At 45.1% G+C, this 16,590-nt stretch overlaps 1 protein-coding gene across 2 annotated transcripts; it reads right to left on the bottom strand.

Moving 5' to 3' along the window:
* Window positions 1–19: 19 nt before the first annotated feature.
* Window positions 20–16,589, bottom strand: ARFGAP2 (ARF GTPase activating protein 2). Of its 2 annotated transcripts, XM_079951705.1 has the most exons (17): window positions 16,462–16,589; window positions 15,946–16,064; window positions 12,414–12,486; window positions 11,969–12,100; window positions 11,797–11,877; window positions 10,374–10,476; window positions 9,463–9,519; window positions 8,104–8,148; window positions 7,345–7,397; window positions 6,173–6,309; window positions 5,746–5,877; window positions 4,906–5,034; window positions 4,683–4,814; window positions 3,466–3,592; window positions 3,274–3,364; window positions 2,885–3,003; window positions 20–1,996 (listed from the first exon to the last, which is right to left on the bottom strand). In XM_079951705.1, exons 1-17 carry the CDS (start codon window positions 16,531–16,533, stop codon window positions 1,976–1,978), a joined length of 1,623 nt encoding a protein of 540 aa, XP_079807831.1. In that variant the 5' UTR covers window positions 16,534–16,589; the 3' UTR covers window positions 20–1,975. The 2 variants fall into 2 exon arrangements, with proteins under 2 accessions (XP_079807831.1, XP_079807832.1); XM_079951706.1 differs by lacking the exon at window positions 8,104–8,148.
* Window position 16,590: the final 1 nt, after the last annotated feature.

The following is a 16,590-nucleotide window of genomic DNA, read 5'->3' as shown; positions in this document are numbered from 1 at the left end:
AAAAAGGAAGTCACAGAAATGGAACACACACGTATTTGATTTTATTCACTTGGGGTGGGAGGGAGAGAATCCATATCACTCCCCTTTGGACTCCCCCACACAGCAGAGGCCCAACCTTGGCCACAACAAAGCTCATTAATACTACCGTTTTAACTCAAAGTACACAGACAGCCCAAGAAGAGAACCCTCTTCCAGTCGAGAGCACACCAGGCCAAACCAAAGCTCTGCAAACTCCTGGCCTTGGAAAGGAGCACTTTAAGACAAATTTGCAATAATCAAAGTTAAAACATCAGTGCATTTTCAGAACCCAGGGAGCAAAAAATGAGAAGTGGAGCAGACCCAAGGGGGCGGGGAAGAGATTTCCAGTAAGCCCATGCAGCCATTTACCTTCTTGGGGAAGTGTGCAAGGAGAAAGCAGGTCAATTGCACTAATGAATATGCAGATATGGAAATAGGCAAGATGTTGCTCCATCATAAAGTGGGTCCTCAAGCTACCCTGATAAACCTCATCTCTCTCTCTCTAGCAAGAGCATCTTACTGAAACCAAAGTCATCATTCCAGTGTACTCTTAGTGGTTGATTTCCCAGTGAAGAGCGATTAGGCAGACTTGCTACCTTCACAGAATGTACAATGGGCACGATGCAAGTCTTCAGATGAACCCACAGCTGCAACAGCAACTATCATGCAAGGTAAATGTAAAATGGTTACAACAGCAAGCACCGCTTCACGTGGATTGAGTTTCCCAGTGTGATGAAGAGATTCTTCTTCCAACAGAAGAACATAAACCAAGGCAGGGGGGAAAGGCATGCAGATGCAAGAGTGGGCTTTGTGGCAGGATAGCTTCTGTCCTGAACATCAAAGCAGCATTGTGGGATGGAAGAGAGCACTTTCATCTGCTCCTGTTCTTCATCTACACCAGCAGAACTGTAACTGGAGTCGTTTAAGAAAGAAAGAAACCCAGAATGCTGGGCTAGAAGGAGCAAAGGGGCAGCAGTGAAGCTTCGACAAGGGGAAGCCGCTTTCCTTGAAACTACTTCCTTTCCCCACAGCACAGCACAGATGGGGCCATGCTATTCAGGTAGATCTCACCGGGGAAGGGAGGCCAGCAACAGCAGTGGTTGCACAAACAGCACCAGAGCCAGTGGACTGAGCGGCCACTGCCCTGTTTTGTTAGCAGTTTCCATAAAGGTCTGAAAGGAAACCAAGAGGGCACCAAGGAGACGAAGCAACAGGTTATATGAAACAGCAGGCCCAATAACCTCTTCATTCCTCAACTGAAGATGCTCTCTTCTCAACAACAAGAACCCACGGTTCAGGGTGTGTGTGACAGGGTAAGAAATGTACGTTTCCCCAGCTGTCCAGCATATTTGCGTAACACTGCAAATATCTTGCACAAGCCCACCCAAGCATGCCTTGATCTTTTGCTGCTTGCTACAGATGGAGGCTTTTAAGTCGCTGCTCTCAAAAAGGGATCTAATTATATCACATTGGTTCAAGGCATGGCCAGCAAGAATGACCTTGTGCCAAAATCAAAACTTCCCCCTGTTCTAGAAGACAGTCTAGGCCCTGGGGATTCCCCACCATTCCCCTGTTTATTGCCATTTCCCTTGGAAGAGTTTCAGACACAGCTTCCTTCTCCCCCCAAACATATTCTGCTAATAACAGCCAGGGGCTGGGGGAAGTGGAAACAGCAGCAGCACAGAGGTCAATTGGCAACCCTTGTGCAGTACGCAGCAGCAGCGGGGGATTCTCTGGAAGGGCCAATATTCCATTAGATGAAGGTTGGGGTCATTTCAAATAGAAAATAATGTCCAGAGAGTTTTTGAGCAAGTGCCAGGCATGTCCATTTCTCCTTCTCAAGAAGCCCCTAGCCATGCTCGGCTAAAAAGCAATCCTGTTCAATTCTTCCAGGTGGACTCAAGGTGCAATTGGTGTTTCGCTGATGGCCACAAGCTGCAAAGTCTCTCCTGAATCCTTAATATGAGCCATAGCGATCCTAAGAGGTGGGAGAGGGAGGACAGAAAGAGGCAACTTAGCACATTGCCCACAGAAATGATGCCATATTTCTCAGCACCTGAATACAGCAGCTAACCCCCCAAAACAGTTAAAACTTCAGGCCAAATATCAGGACATAAAAGTGCCGGCTGGATCAGGTCCATGGCCCATCTAGTGCAGCATTCTGTTCTCTAACGGCCAACCAGATATGGGGAAACCCACAAGCAGATATGACAAAAGCAAGCCCATCCTACTAAGCTCTGAATAAGAGGCTTATGAACCATGTAAAAGGTTACTTTTGCTGGCAAAGAATTTCCATGCTGCCATCTCAGATCATGCAACATCTCCACTGTAAGCAAGGAGCTGCTCTCACCAAAAACATGAGAAAAGATCAGAATGAGAACTGGCTGTAGCCCCTGTCATCCCATCATTTGACAAAAGCAGCTCCTCACACAGGAGCATTAGGGGAACAGCCCAAGTGTGTAAGCAGGTGAGCTTGAGGTTTGCACACACAGCGTTAAGTGTGGATGAGGCCTGCATTAAGGTTTCCGTCTAAACTTTTGTTCCAGAACTACAAAGTATAAAAACACCAGTTACTTTGCATATGTTTGCATTATCTACCTGAGTCCAGGTAGCTTTGCAAAAGCTGGGAATTTAAATTTAGCATACATGGTGCAGTAATTTATTATCTTCTAGTGGACTGACCAGCCAGCTGCTTTAGAAGTGTTGGAAACTTTTTGACCCCTACATGAATGAGAACGAAACAAAAGCCAGAGACAGGACATCACACATGGCTTCCAGGATTGTAACCTTCACTATCAGAGTTTGAACTCTGCGTGAGGCATTTAGAGCCTCTTGCCGTGACTACACAACAGGCGTGCTACCTCACCTGAAGGGAATTCATCACACCATTGGCTAGAACAGCCATCTTGCCAGCAACAGACTTCACCCCTTGCTTGAACTGGGCAATATCAGCAGCAGGCAGTACATTTCCAATTGAAACACTACCTAGAGAGGCAGAAGGTAAAACAACACCATCAGAGAGTTCTGCTGTATGAGGAAGATGCTCATCTTATGGAAGAGGCCTTGCTGGCTGAGATCCTAGGTTGGGAAATCCACTAGGAGATCCTGTAACCCTGAGTCAGATATGTAATCTGCTCCATGATTTGACACTCAAGCCAGCCAAGCCCATCCCTTTCTGAGTAACAGGTGTTAAGGGCCACACCAGCCCCTTGGTGACAGAAGAAAACCCGTCTCTCAAGTTGTTTGCTGACATACCCGAGTTCCCTGTCTCAGACTCTCCAAACAGATCAGCAGAGCTGATGGCATTGCTGCCAGAGAGCTGTTGGAGTCGGGATCTGGCCTCATACTGGAAAGAGAAAACAAAATAAGACGCAGGAAACAGAAGCTGGTGGTTGCTAGGTGATGGGTGGCAACAGCTTGAAGACAGAGAAATCATCCAGCACTTGCCTCAGCATCAGCTTCCCGCCCAAAGAACATGTCAGACGAGATGGCTTTGGCCCCAGCAAACTTCTGTCGAGCTTCACTAGACTCTACTACTGAGATCTTGCTCTCTGTCTCTCTTCTGTTGGTGGGTCTAAGTGGAGGAAAAAGGAAAGCCCTGTAACAGCAATCCATAGAGTCACAACCCAGTGCACAGGTATTCGGCCATGGTGAGAAAGTGGAACCCCATCTGTTCAACTCCAAGTTAGTTGGATGTCATAAGCCCCCTCAGCTAAGCGCTATGTCATACACTGGATTGATTCACACAGCACATTAAACCATAGCTAAAACCCAGCCAGTTTTAAATGAATAAGCAGTGTGTCATGTTGCAGGCTGTTCCAAAGTTTGAACAGCACTCTTCCCGTTCCTGATGTGCCACAGTCAAAACCAGGCGGAGTTGGGTTTGTTCCCCTGAAGAACCCACAAGTAGCTACCCAAGTACAAACCTTTGTTACTGCTTGTGGTTTGGAGACAAACAAATTTCAGGCCATGGCCCAGAAGCTACAAGAAGCCAAAGTCTGGCTTGTTTTGTCCACAGAACAGCAGGAGCAGGAGCAGGCAGGGAGTGCAGTGAGAACCTTTCAGCAGTACATTTAAGGCACATTGCTTGTTCACATTAAGCCACAGGTTTAGTGAAATGTTTTTCTAAACTATGGTTTCTGCAGTGTGTAAACCTGGTCACTATTTTCCTCAGTTAAACAAAGACAAAAGCCCCCTACTCTCATCAGCAACAGAGCGACTATCACTCGAGCAACCAGCATTTATCAGTGGCTTAGTCAAAGCATTGCTCTGAGATCCATTTGTATTGACTGCAAATGTTGTTGTTATTATTACATTTATGTCCCACCTTTCCTCCTGGGAGCTTTGGGTGTCACATTAGGTTTCTCTCCCTCCCTGTTTTATCCTAACAACCACCCTGTGGGATAGGTTAGGCTGAGAAACAAGGTCACTTAGGGAGCTTCATGGCTGAGTGGAAATTTGAACCCTCATCTTTGAAGTTTAGTCCATCAGACCACAATACGGTGCCATTTTGAAACTGGTGCCTTTTGGACAGTGCTTGAGGCAAAATGCCTTGGGAAAGCCTAAGAGGCCTTTTTGTCAGGTGCTGGTTAAAGAGCAGTCATGTATGTCCCTGAACAGTTCCTTCAAGAAACTCCTTTCCAGATGGGAATCATCACTTTTACCTTTCACCAATGGGCCGGATACTGGAGATAGTGATGTCTGTCTCCTCTTCTCCTTTGTCAATCCCCCAGGTGTTGTCTGTTTCCCACTGTGAGCCAAAAGCATCTCCTAATGAGAAGGGATTATCTTTGTACCTATGAAAAAAAAATGAGAGGAGATGATTATCCAGGCCAGATAAAGAAAAGCTGGGCAAGAGCGAATGGCACTGCAACCACTCAGTCTTACTTGGGTGGTCCGGATGTGAAACTTCCAGTGTCTTCAAACAGATCCAGCTGGGACCGAGAGGACTTTGCAGTCACTGGTGTTTCTTGTTCTATCATTTGCATCTCGGAAAGGACAGAGTGCGAGATGGAACTAGGAGGAAGAAGCACCAAGATAAAACTCTACTGGCAGAGCCCAACACCTACTTCTCACCATTAGAACTACATTGGCTCAAAAATAAGGCCCAAGTCAATCTAGTCTGCCTCCCTTTAAAGGAGCTCAAGGTGTTACTCATCAAATTCTGCAGGCAGCCTCCCATCCTGTCACTAACCAGACCTTCTGGCTTTTCAGAAAGGCTGCTACATCACTTCATTAAGGCTGTGCTCTGAGCTAGCCAGAATGTAGAGATCATGGCAAAAGCAGATGTGAGACTTAAAAGACTGCAAGCAGGGGTTTCTTATTGCTAAAACTTATGCTGTATACAGTCTGGGTGGGTAATAAATAAACAGTGAGGGAGCCAGGACAGTGTCTCATTTTCTAAAGATACAAATTTCATTATACCTCAGATCAGATTCTACAAGATGGAAAAGCAGAAGAGCCACCCAAGGCTGAAGATCTACTGGAAAGAAGCAATCTTTTGATTGGGGCAAATATAGATTACATTCAAGGCTAATATTCAGGATTCACAAGCCACTCCAAATAGAGTAGACTGGAACTCAGCTCACCAATGATGTACTCTTGAACCACAATCTTCCTGCCTATTGAGACAGCAGCAACTAAACCCCCAAGTGATCCTGGGGCAGATGTTACACTAAAATCTACCCATTCGGCACATTCTCCTTGTTCTTCATGTATAGCAAATACCTCCTGGACACCAATCCCATGCCCAGTCTCTCAGCTTGTTCACGCTTTTTTCCTTCCAGGTTCTGGAGTTTCTTCTCCTCCTCCTTCCGATCAATCTGCAACTCCTGGTATGCCAGTCTCATTGAGGCAACTCTGAGGGAGACAACAAAATCAACTGGCAGGTGAGTCTAGAATACATATAAACTACCCACATATCTCATCATTCTGAAATTAGGAAATGGGTAAGCAGGACAGACTTTATGTACTCAAAAAAGCTCAGGCCCGGGCAGGACAACACTTATTTAGTCCTGACTTTGTTATGTGCCAATTGCTTCATCTTTCCATGCCAAATATAAGTTTTCCTATGATAGGAAGCTTGTCCCAATAACTCTGCATGCAAACATATACAGATCCTAACTTGAGGATGCTGCAAGTGTGCCTCACTTACAGGGACTCCTCAGCTTGCTTCTTGCACTCTGCAGCCTGTTGTTCCCTCATCTTTTCAGCCACCTGGGCCTGTCGTTCAATTTCAGTGAAACTCTGGCTGCTCACTTTTTGAGCTCCAAGACCCTTTTTGGCCCCCAGCTGGAAGAAACAGAAGCAGAATAAAGGTTCCAAGAAAAGCCACAGTGAGCCTTTAAAATGGCAAAACCAACGGATCAATTACTGCAAACGATGCAAGGGGCGCAGAGAGAGTCAGTGAACAAATCTGGCCAGTTCAAGACAAATTTGATAGGCCCCTCCAAATGCTGAAAGGGAAGATTTAAAGGGTGGGAATTCTTTTGTGCTCAGCAGGCCAGATCCTTATCTGTCCCCATCCCTGCAGAGCAACTGTGACAGTTGCTTGGTGCAGCCCACCTATTAAAAGTCACTTACACAGGGCTTGGGAACTGCAGCACAAGGGGCTTTGCCATCGCTATGCTTAGTTACCAGTGCTGAGCACAAGGCTGGCCAAGCTGCTTTCTGCAGAGATCAAAGAACCATAGAGTTGTAGAGCTGGAAGGGATCACTTGCACTGCAGGAATCAAATTGGCTACATGATACAGGTCCCCCCACCCCCCGTAAGAAACTTGGGTTGTTCAGCCAAACTTGCCACATCTCTGACTGCCCCACAAATCTCATCCTATGGTATGGGCCAGGGAGACACGGTTTGGGGAAAATAGCCTCACAGGCCAAATTTGGCCTACAGGCTGCAGGTTCCCCACCAGAGAAAAACAGCTGCTCACTATTTTGCAAGCTTTGCTGTATGCAATTCCACTATTTACTCAGCAGGTGTACTTCATATGATGTTTGAAATTTTATAAGTTTACCAATGATGTAATCTCTCCCTGCCTCCCCCACCCAGCTTTTTCAAGCTCATTCTGAATATTTCTCTATATGCACAGTATTTGGTTGTGTGCACCATCACTAAAATCAAATCCAGTCAAGAATCAGGCAGATCCCTGGAAGCACTGATACCCACAAATAGCATACAATGCAAAACTGATTAGAGAAAATCCTTATTAGATACTCAAGGCAAATGGCAAGGCCATTTGCTGGGTAGATGTGGACTGGGGAGCAAATCTTTATCAGAAAAAAGAGATGTGTGTAGTTAGACAAAATCCCTCTCAGCAGACATACCCCTTTCTTAGTAGCACCTGGCTTCTTCTTTCCAATGAGTGAAGGTTTTATTTCTGCAACAGGGAAAAATAATGAGCAGACATGAAAGACAGCAAGAAATCTGCTGTTAGTCCCAACACTAGTAGCAGTTATTTAAGGCTTTTGTGGCACATTGACAGCTATGCCAAGTGTGCCAGATGCATAGTTAATACACCCAACAGCTCTGGCAGCAGCATAGAGAAATCCAAAGGCAGTATGACAGGCCACACCATGCAATTTCAGATTAGCCGCTTTGTGGTCCCCCTTCCTGAGTTGAAAAAGCAGCATAAAATCACCCCAAGAAGTGGTGCTTCAAAGAATCTGGTTTGAAAAACTAGACTGATTTCCCAATATGTTACATATATTGCAACAAAAAACTGGTGGTTGAGAAGCCAAAGGGTGCCTGGTAGCTCAGGTTGGCCTTGGAGAAGAGCTCTAGTGGCACCAAAGCACCGCTGCAGGACTGAAGCTACATTTTCTAGGGAGGCTGCTCAGTATTCCTAAAGCAGTTAGCAACTCAAGTGCCTCCTTGAAACGAGCCACGTGTGTCCACTTGGCTGACTGCAAAGATAGCAAGGAGCAGGATGGATCCTCAACTTCACTAGTGAGGAAGATCAACTTCCTTGAAATGACAATTTGAATGTAGAAGACAGGCAAACCCTGGCCTGAAGGCAGAACCACAGAAAGAGAAGGCAGAGGCAAGGCACCACAAGTAGCCAGTGCAGGCCCTTAGCCAGTTACCTCTGGCAGGAGCAGCCCCTTGCCGAGACAGACACATGGATGCGTCTGAGGAAGAAAAAGACATGTACATGTTGGAAACTAAAATGGTACGTTCTAGGTATAGTCTGGGCTCAGGATAGACCGAAACACATCCTCCACAAGAAGGCCCAAGCAAAATTGCAGGAACAGGATACTAGCATCTATAGGCTGGAATCAGACATCGTGGTTTATCAGACCAGGCACAGATCCTGTGCATGCAAGCTTTCTCTGTCCTTCTCCACACACACACTGCTTTGATGAAGGCAACCTAGTTCATAGTGACATCTGATCCAGAAACTGTGTTTTAAGGTCCTCCTCCAAACCAAATCCGATTCTAGCTTCATATTCTTGAGCCCGTAAAGTACAGTTTCTCTGTTTTGACATCAAGGGAAACTGTGGTTAGAATGTAAGGTATCTTCGCCAAAGTTGAATGGATATGGGGAGGAGGAGCAAACATGCATGTAACTATTCCTGGTCCAATACACCACGGTTTAGCAGACTGGATTGTTAAAATCAGAATCAGATCACAGTCTTCAGTAATGGCTAGTTCCTCTTGACGAATAAGTCAATAATAGTTCTAATTTGCATTTATTCACTCGATACTACCCCAGTCCCCCTGGTGAATTATTGCTTTTGACCTAAACAAACACTGGGATCTCAAGGTCAGAAGGAACAGGCCATCCAGAAATTGCAGAATATATGGTATGCTGATACCATATATGGGAAGAGTCTCCAATACTAAATAAAATCTTTTTCTTAATTCTGTGCAAGGATGAATGGTCATCTTCATATTTGAAGGCCGTTATACTGATGGAGCAGATTTCTTTTTTTGATGCTCTGGAGGATAGGGTCCAAACCAACAAATTAAAATTACAAGAAAGGGGATTGTGACTAAAAATTATGAAGAGATTCCTTCTGGAACAAGCAGCTGACAGGTGAACATACTTGTGTGGAAGTGAAAGACTCTCTTTTGTTAGAAATCTCTACGCAGATGTTGGATCACCCATCTGGCATGGTTTCAAATTGGATGAGGGACCACGTATTGAGATTCCTTCGTTGCAGGGTGAATACTCTAATTTTATGCCTAACGGCCGATTTCCTCTACCAGCCAGTTGGACTAGATGATCTTTAGGTATATTCCAACTCTATAGTTCTAATTTTCAAAAGCCAGACTTAGAAGTGACCCAATTCCTCCTCCAGAGCCAGAAGCACTGGCCTCCCTTACCTGATTCAGCATCTGAAATAAACTCTGTTGTTAATGCAGACCATTACTCAAATTAAATGGTGAGCCACTGAGACATTATGTTTAACGTAATAGGAAACAAGGGAGCTTACACTTACCAAGAGATCCTTTAGGAGAAGTGCTCAGCAGGTCAATAGATGGACCCTGGTCAGGCTCTATGGACAAGAGCACACACACTTATTTTTTAAAATGGCAACTAAGGTAGAGCAAAGAAGATGCATGTCTTGTGTCCAGTATCTTGGACAATTAAAATGATTTTTTCTCATCCCACAAAACGTTGATGTTCCAGGACCACTGCTTACTATCCAGAAAACTCCCTGCAGGAAATTACTGGACAGCTAGTAGAAACCACCAGAGTCTCACTGACCGTCAAGAATACGCATCTCCAAACTCGGCCCTCCAGATGTTTTGGGACTACAGCTCTCATCATCCCTAGCTAACAGGACCAGTGGTCAGGGATGATGGGAACTGTAGTCCCAAAACATCTGGAGGGCCGACTTTGCCCATGCCTGGTCAAGAATATTCCAAGCAACAGAAATGCTTCCACACACCTGATACTTTAAAATCTATATAGAAGGGGTGGGGAACCCATGGCCTTCTATATATTGTTGAACTCCAGCTCCCATCAGCTCCAAGCAATGTCATTACTGATGTGGGTTGATGGGAACTGTAGTCCATCAACTTCTGAAAGACAGAGGTTCCCCACCCCTGCCCTATAGGAAATGCAGAACTCCTTAACTTAAGTCACGCAACGTAAACACCCTTTTCCAAGAGAAAAATAAAATGTTCACTTCAAGAGAACATGGGTATGGATACCAAACGTTGTGGAGAGATGCCAGAACATGCATGCAACAATGAAGCAATTCTTCAATCCTCTATATTGACTCATGTGTTACACTGCACAGATCCTCTGCTCATCATCCATCCTGAGAACAAGCAAGATCAAGTGTCTTTCCAGCCAGGCTAGGAAGATTCAAAAGGGGCAAAGGAGCTAAATAGCGATACTCACGTTGAACTTCATTATTCTCAGTAGACTTTGCTGTTCTCTCCAATTCTAGCGAAGGCTCTACTGTTCTCTGGCCTGTTTCAGCCACATCCCAGGTATTACAATCCTTAAAAGAAAATGAACTGGCCCTCAGGAAGATGCAACAATTTGGATCGGACAGTACAAATAGATCAAACTCAGAAACCCTTGGTTAACAGGATATGCATTTCAAACGCATAACACCCAGTAAGCATTAACAGTGTTCTCAAGTATTACAATGTATGCCCTCAAGGTGGCTTCTTGTGGGGAAATCTGGAGCCAAGCCGATTTAAGACTCAGGCCATGCTGTCCCGTATCTTTAGATATAATCTCCTCCGTGGCAAGAAACAGTTTTGGAGAAGGAAACCCAATCCCTTGAGACCAGCTCTACAATCCTAAGCATGCTTAAGTAGATGGTACCCTGAAATCAATGGAACTTCCAGTTTAGCGTCAAAGTGGAAATCTCCCAGTCTTGCCCCTGTATGAGAGAGAAGGTATTCTAGAGAGGAAAGACATAAGCTATAAATCATCTTGTTGAACAAAACCAAGAGTTCATCTAGTTCAAAACTCCATTTCTAGGAAGCTCAGAAGCAGTGCAGAAACTAAAAGCTATCATCTCTTTGAACCCAGGATCCAGTATCTGGAAGTATACTGCCCCTGAGCAAGGTCAGTGTGGGGGGATCCTAAGGAAAGAGCTCTGTTTATCCTTTGTGAACAAGACAAAAAAGAAAAAAGAAGAAGGGAAGGGCCTGTATCTCAGTAGAAGAACACAGGCTCTGCACAAACAGGAATCCCAGGGTCCATCTCCAGTTGGAGGGTTGTGGGTAGCAGGGCAAGGAAGACCACCTCTGACTGGAGAACAGCCAACACTCAAATCAAAGAAGACTGAGCCAAACAGACCACTGTTCTGACTTCGTGGCCCTGTCACACCAAGTCAGTTCATGGCTTAGCCTGAACACACTGGCTCGCAAGGAAGAGGTTGCAGCTGCTTTACTCCTCCTCAGGCTTTTTAGGTCAGCACAGCACCTCAGCTAGGGTTTTGGCTCTGCTTGTCATTCAAACCTGGGACTATGGTTAATGTCTCTCTTCCTTAACTATGATATGTAGCCAAACATTTTCCTAAGGTTACAGGTGGTGGTCAAGGAGGAAAGATCTTCACCACAATCCAAGCCAAACCTTGATTACTGTGATATGCAAATCAGGCCAGTTTGCATGTATGAATGTAAACAACCACCTCAAGGAGGCAAACGTAGTGAATATGGCAGGTCCAAACCACTGAGCAGCACGGCCCCTCCAACTTGACCTATGTAGGTTACAGAGTTTTGGATCAAATACATTCATGACCTGTAGTTCCCCCATCAATGAAGGTTTCTGATGGAAAGGGGCAATCCAAGTTGGCTCAACACACCTGTGTATGTTCCAAGAAGAAATCGGCATCACTCTTTTCTGGGGAGTGGCCTGGAGTTCCACTCAGCCCATCAATCAGGAGCTGGAAAAGGAGAAAATAGTTTGTCGTATTCAGTAGCAAGCACCATGGTCCCTGATCCTTCCCAACAGCAAAGAGGCTCATCTGCACTTACATCATTCCCATACTTGGCCATCGCAGCAGTTGCCAGCTGCCGGATCTTCTCCCGGTACATCTGGGCTGCGCGGCTATTATACTTGGCACTGGCATCTGTGGTGGTGCAACCATACTGGCGGAAAAAGGCAGTCTGGCAGGGGTGGAGAGGAAATTTAGTTGAAGTCCAGGATTAGAAAAATGAAGAGCAAATGAAACAAACGGGTGACCTCCTGCAACTAAAGGGCCTGATTCCAGACATAGACCTGCAAGAATTCAGCTTTCTCTTGGAAGCAGGAGTTTCAGGAACACAGGCCACCATGTTCTTTTATTTTATAAGCAAGTTTGATAAACAAATATTTATTAAGAAAACACCAACCACTTGACTATGACATCTACCAAAGAGGAGCATGGTAAAAAGGTCCAGGCATGCAACTAAAGATCATCAACTTCAAATGGCTCCTTACCGCATTGGCATTGCTACCCACTTGCATACACCTCAGCTGAAACCAGCTCCAGTTGAAATCAAGCTCTGTGGACCTGACAAGAGAACAAAACCTGGAGTCATTATCACAGAAAAGTTCACCAGATCAGGCTCAGAAGGGTTTGAACAACACAATGCACAATGGAAGCAGATCTCTGGGAATATATGAGCTACTATTAGTGCCCCTGAACCAATAAATATCTTCCATATTAGTTTCCGGGTGAGGGCAGTGGCCAGAGGTGTACCTTGGTTTCCTTGTGCCCTTGGGCAAGGAGATGTTGTACCAGTGCCTCTATAGCCAGGATAGAGCAAGGACCAGAAACTCAAAAAGTCTGCTTTGCATTGCCTTTTGCACTGCACCAGTGACTCCCTTTGTGGCCATCAGGGTCAGATCTGCTCTGCTCCACACCTCCTCCTCCTCCATTGGTCCATCTGTCTACCTTCCTCCCTCCACACCCTGCTTTCCCTTCTGCCTCCTTCCTCCCTTCCTTTTTCCTCCTCCTGCAACTCTTACCCGCTCCCTGTCTTTCTTCCCTAAGCCTTGCTAGGCACTCCACTCACACTTCTGACTGGGAAGGGGGCACCACAGGGTTGCTGAGATGGCCCATGTCAGCAACTGGATTCCTCTGGTGAGGGCACCCAGATTCCTAGCCACTCCAAGCCAGATGGAGAGATGTGATTTTTGTGCCTCCCTGACCCTGCGTCCTTGGTGGGGGCCAACCTGGCCAACCTCTAGGTACACCCCTGGCAGTGGCTCATGTGTTACCAGAGCTTTGACCTAGTTGTATTTGGCTGTTTGAACTCCTTCAGTCTGGCCTGTTAACCAGAATAATTTCAGACTGAATACAAGGTAGTGGGTACCCAATAATTCAGATGCAAAAGTGTTGGCAAGGAGAATATGTTTTGAGCACACGAGCAAAAAGACTCTTCAGATGTATCCAGCTAGCATGCATTTATCTTTTTTTCCAAGAAACACACAAAAATACCAAGTGGACAATTTTTTGGATTAGGGAAAAACAAGCACACACAAAGGAAGACAGCTTGCTTCTCTTAGGATCTTCTGCCGAGGCCCTGCTCTGACTTCTTTATCAGGAGTGCACCATGAAACAATAAAGGAAGGTTTTTTCAGTGGTGGTACCCTGGCTATGGAATACCATCTCCCAAGGAGGAATGCCAGGGGCCAACTTTACAAGCTTTTAGATGCCAGATTCAGACACTTTTATTCAACCAGGTATTTTTAAAAGTATATATGTCTCAACATGTTTTGAGCTTTTATTTGCTCTTTTGTGTTTTGGTTTTTTGAAATTGTATTATGAATTACATTAGCAGTGCCCTGAAATCTGATCCAATGAAAGGAGGGACAGTATAGAAAGCTTCTAAATAAATAAATGGCTAATTTCAAAGATACAAAACTCATCTCAGTATGTGCTGGTCAACAATACTTTAAAGAAGCGTTTGTACTCTCTGAAATAATGTTTCCTCCCCCCCCCCCAAAAAAAAATATTGGGGGAGGGATGTCTGTTGTAGGACAGGATATGTTTACATGCTCTTTTTATTGAAAATCAATTTTAACATATTTTTAAAAGCAGCAGCAGTGTTTGTACTGTTGAAATAGATGTGATGGCTTTAGCACTGCTGTCAAGCAGCTCTGCAGAAACTTCTTTGACATGTTCTTCAAAGCCTTATCTAATTTGTGTACATACTTCTATAGGCTCATAAATACAGGAAGAAATGGCCATGAAAACCACCAGAGAGAATTATGCACTCCAGAGCTTGGGAAAGCTGTTGTACCCATGCTTTGTACATTCATTTACTAAAATAGAAATACAGAAATACAAATGATTCTAGCTGATACTCTTCTAACCAATGAAAGTTTCCTCTAGATGTATGAATTTCATTTCTCCTGGTATGGTACTGTTAGCCATGAGATACTCAGAAATCAATATGTATCAAATATCTCACTTCTGTCACATGACACAGCAGCCAGAAGAAGCTATGTACTTCTTGCTTTGCCAAAATTGCATGGTCCTGCTCCAACACAGAATTCTACTTTCCTTCTGTTCACCGAGGACAAAGAGAGAGCATTTCAGGTAAGGAACTATTATAAGAGCCAAAGAGCTTACACTGTAAGAACAAGAACTAGGGCTAGCTAGCTAGCCTGTGTGAGTAATCCGATACTCTCACAGAAGTAGGTCAGGTAAAGGGTAAGTGCGGGCTTTCAAGCTTCACAAATGTATTGAAATGAGACAAATACTTCAATGTATTAGAAGTCAGCCAAAAAGAAAAAAAAAAAGAAAAAGAAAAAAAGAGCATGTTAAAGGGTCTGTTCAAGCATGTTCACTGCTCAGTTTTTATATAACATACTTTACATGTGCAATAAAGTCAGAGATCAAGTGTTAGAGATGGACAGCTTTTATGACCATTGCACATCACCTCAAATGTAAAATCTTTCAACAGACAGCAGTGGAGGAGTGTCAAGTGGTGGAAAATTCAAGTATGAAATCAGTCTCAGTGCACTACAGTGAACAGTTGTTATTTTTATACGTTGCCAAGGAAGGAGGAAGCTTTACAGAATTCTAACACGCCCCCCAACTCCAATGTTTTCTTCCATTGGTGTGGAAACAGGTTTTTAACCAAAGGAATGCCTCTAGCAACTCTCTTCCTTCCATAGCTAATCACTAGGATTGTTGCATGGCAAACAGAAACATTTTCTGAAATGATGATTCCCTCTTTTTGAATTTCCCTTCAAATGCTGTATAGGTACAAACAAGCATGCACTCACTACAACACAAAATATTAACTAATGCCACCTATAAAATGACAATAATACCAGAAAGAAACACACAAATCTATCACTCAATTTGCAGAAGTATATAAATAAATTAAGTAGTGCAAACTTGTAGTCACACATCATGTGCAAAATAATTTTTAAAGATCATAGCAATCAGCAGTGCATTTTCTGAGTATCATAACTACATCTGTAGATGAACGGAACATTACAAAGAAGTTCATTCAATACTTGTCTAACTACAAAAGTAGCCATCTCTTGTTACGAAAGTAGCCATCTCTAAGTCATCAAGAACAAACTTCACCACAAATATATTACAGTGCTTTTTTCTGGGGGTACTCAAGGGTACCCAGTAATAGCAACTTTTCCTTCCAGATGTTAAAAGTGTGGCACTTATTGCAACAACTTCATGGTGAGTACCAATCTGTATAATGAACTATATAAATATCCTGCCTGTTTTCAAACAGCAGTACAATGAACAAGTGAGAGAAAGGGGATTAGGCTATTCTTAGGATCCTCAAAGATTACCTAATCAAACACGTTTTACTGCACAAGAGCCATTTTAGGAGTAAGCGTAAGTACCACAATTACACAAGACACTGGAGTTGCACACAATGAGCCACGTTGATCGTTGGTCCCCGTACGACTAAAGCAGGGATCCTGTATCTCTCACGTTCCTCATCTTACCTCCCACCCCTCCAAAAACAAACAAAACCCTAGTACTCACCGGATAAAGCTGAGATGCACACCCAGCGACCGGTGAACCCCAGAGCAGTCAATGCAGAGAAACACTCCATAGGTGATGCTGGCCCAGCTCGGGTTCTTCGCACCGCAGTCAAAGCAGGACTACAAGAAACAGAAGAGAAGCTAGGAGGAAGACCAACAGGGAGCCACCGGGAAAGAAAGGACAGCAGGCCAGCTTCCTTATAGGGAGCCAGTATGTCTGGTCTGGCGCCAGTGACTCTAACTATGACGAGTCTTTCCCCACCCTGTAGCTTGAAACGAGGGGCCTGCGGGGATGAAACGGGCCGCTGTGCTTCGAGGGGACGCAGGTGCCGTCCTCCTTCAAGGTCTCACGGCCCCAGCCCTGCCGCAGGTGGACGGGGCACTGCGGCGGTGGCAGAACCGAACCGGAAGGGGACGGTGGGGAGGGGAGACGCTGGGCCGGCGGGCGTCTGCCATCGGGAACAGCGGCCAAAGAGACACTCCAGAGCCTCCTGCCTCAACCCCCCGCGCTCGGTACCTTGTTGGGCGGCGCAGACCGAAGCCGCTTGAAAAGGGTCTGAATCTCCGCCTTGCTGGGCCCGGCCGCCATGTTTTCTTTTTCCCAGCACCCACCGCGGCCGGCAAAAGGTCGCCGCGGGGACCAATC

Source organism: Podarcis cretensis (assembly GCF_951804945.1).
Source record: "Podarcis cretensis genome assembly, chromosome: 1".
In the NCBI taxonomy this organism is placed as follows: Eukaryota; Metazoa; Chordata; class Lepidosauria; order Squamata; family Lacertidae; genus Podarcis; species Podarcis cretensis.
The sequence above is the reverse complement of the archived record's forward strand: the minus strand, read 5'-3'. Positions and strand labels throughout refer to the sequence as shown.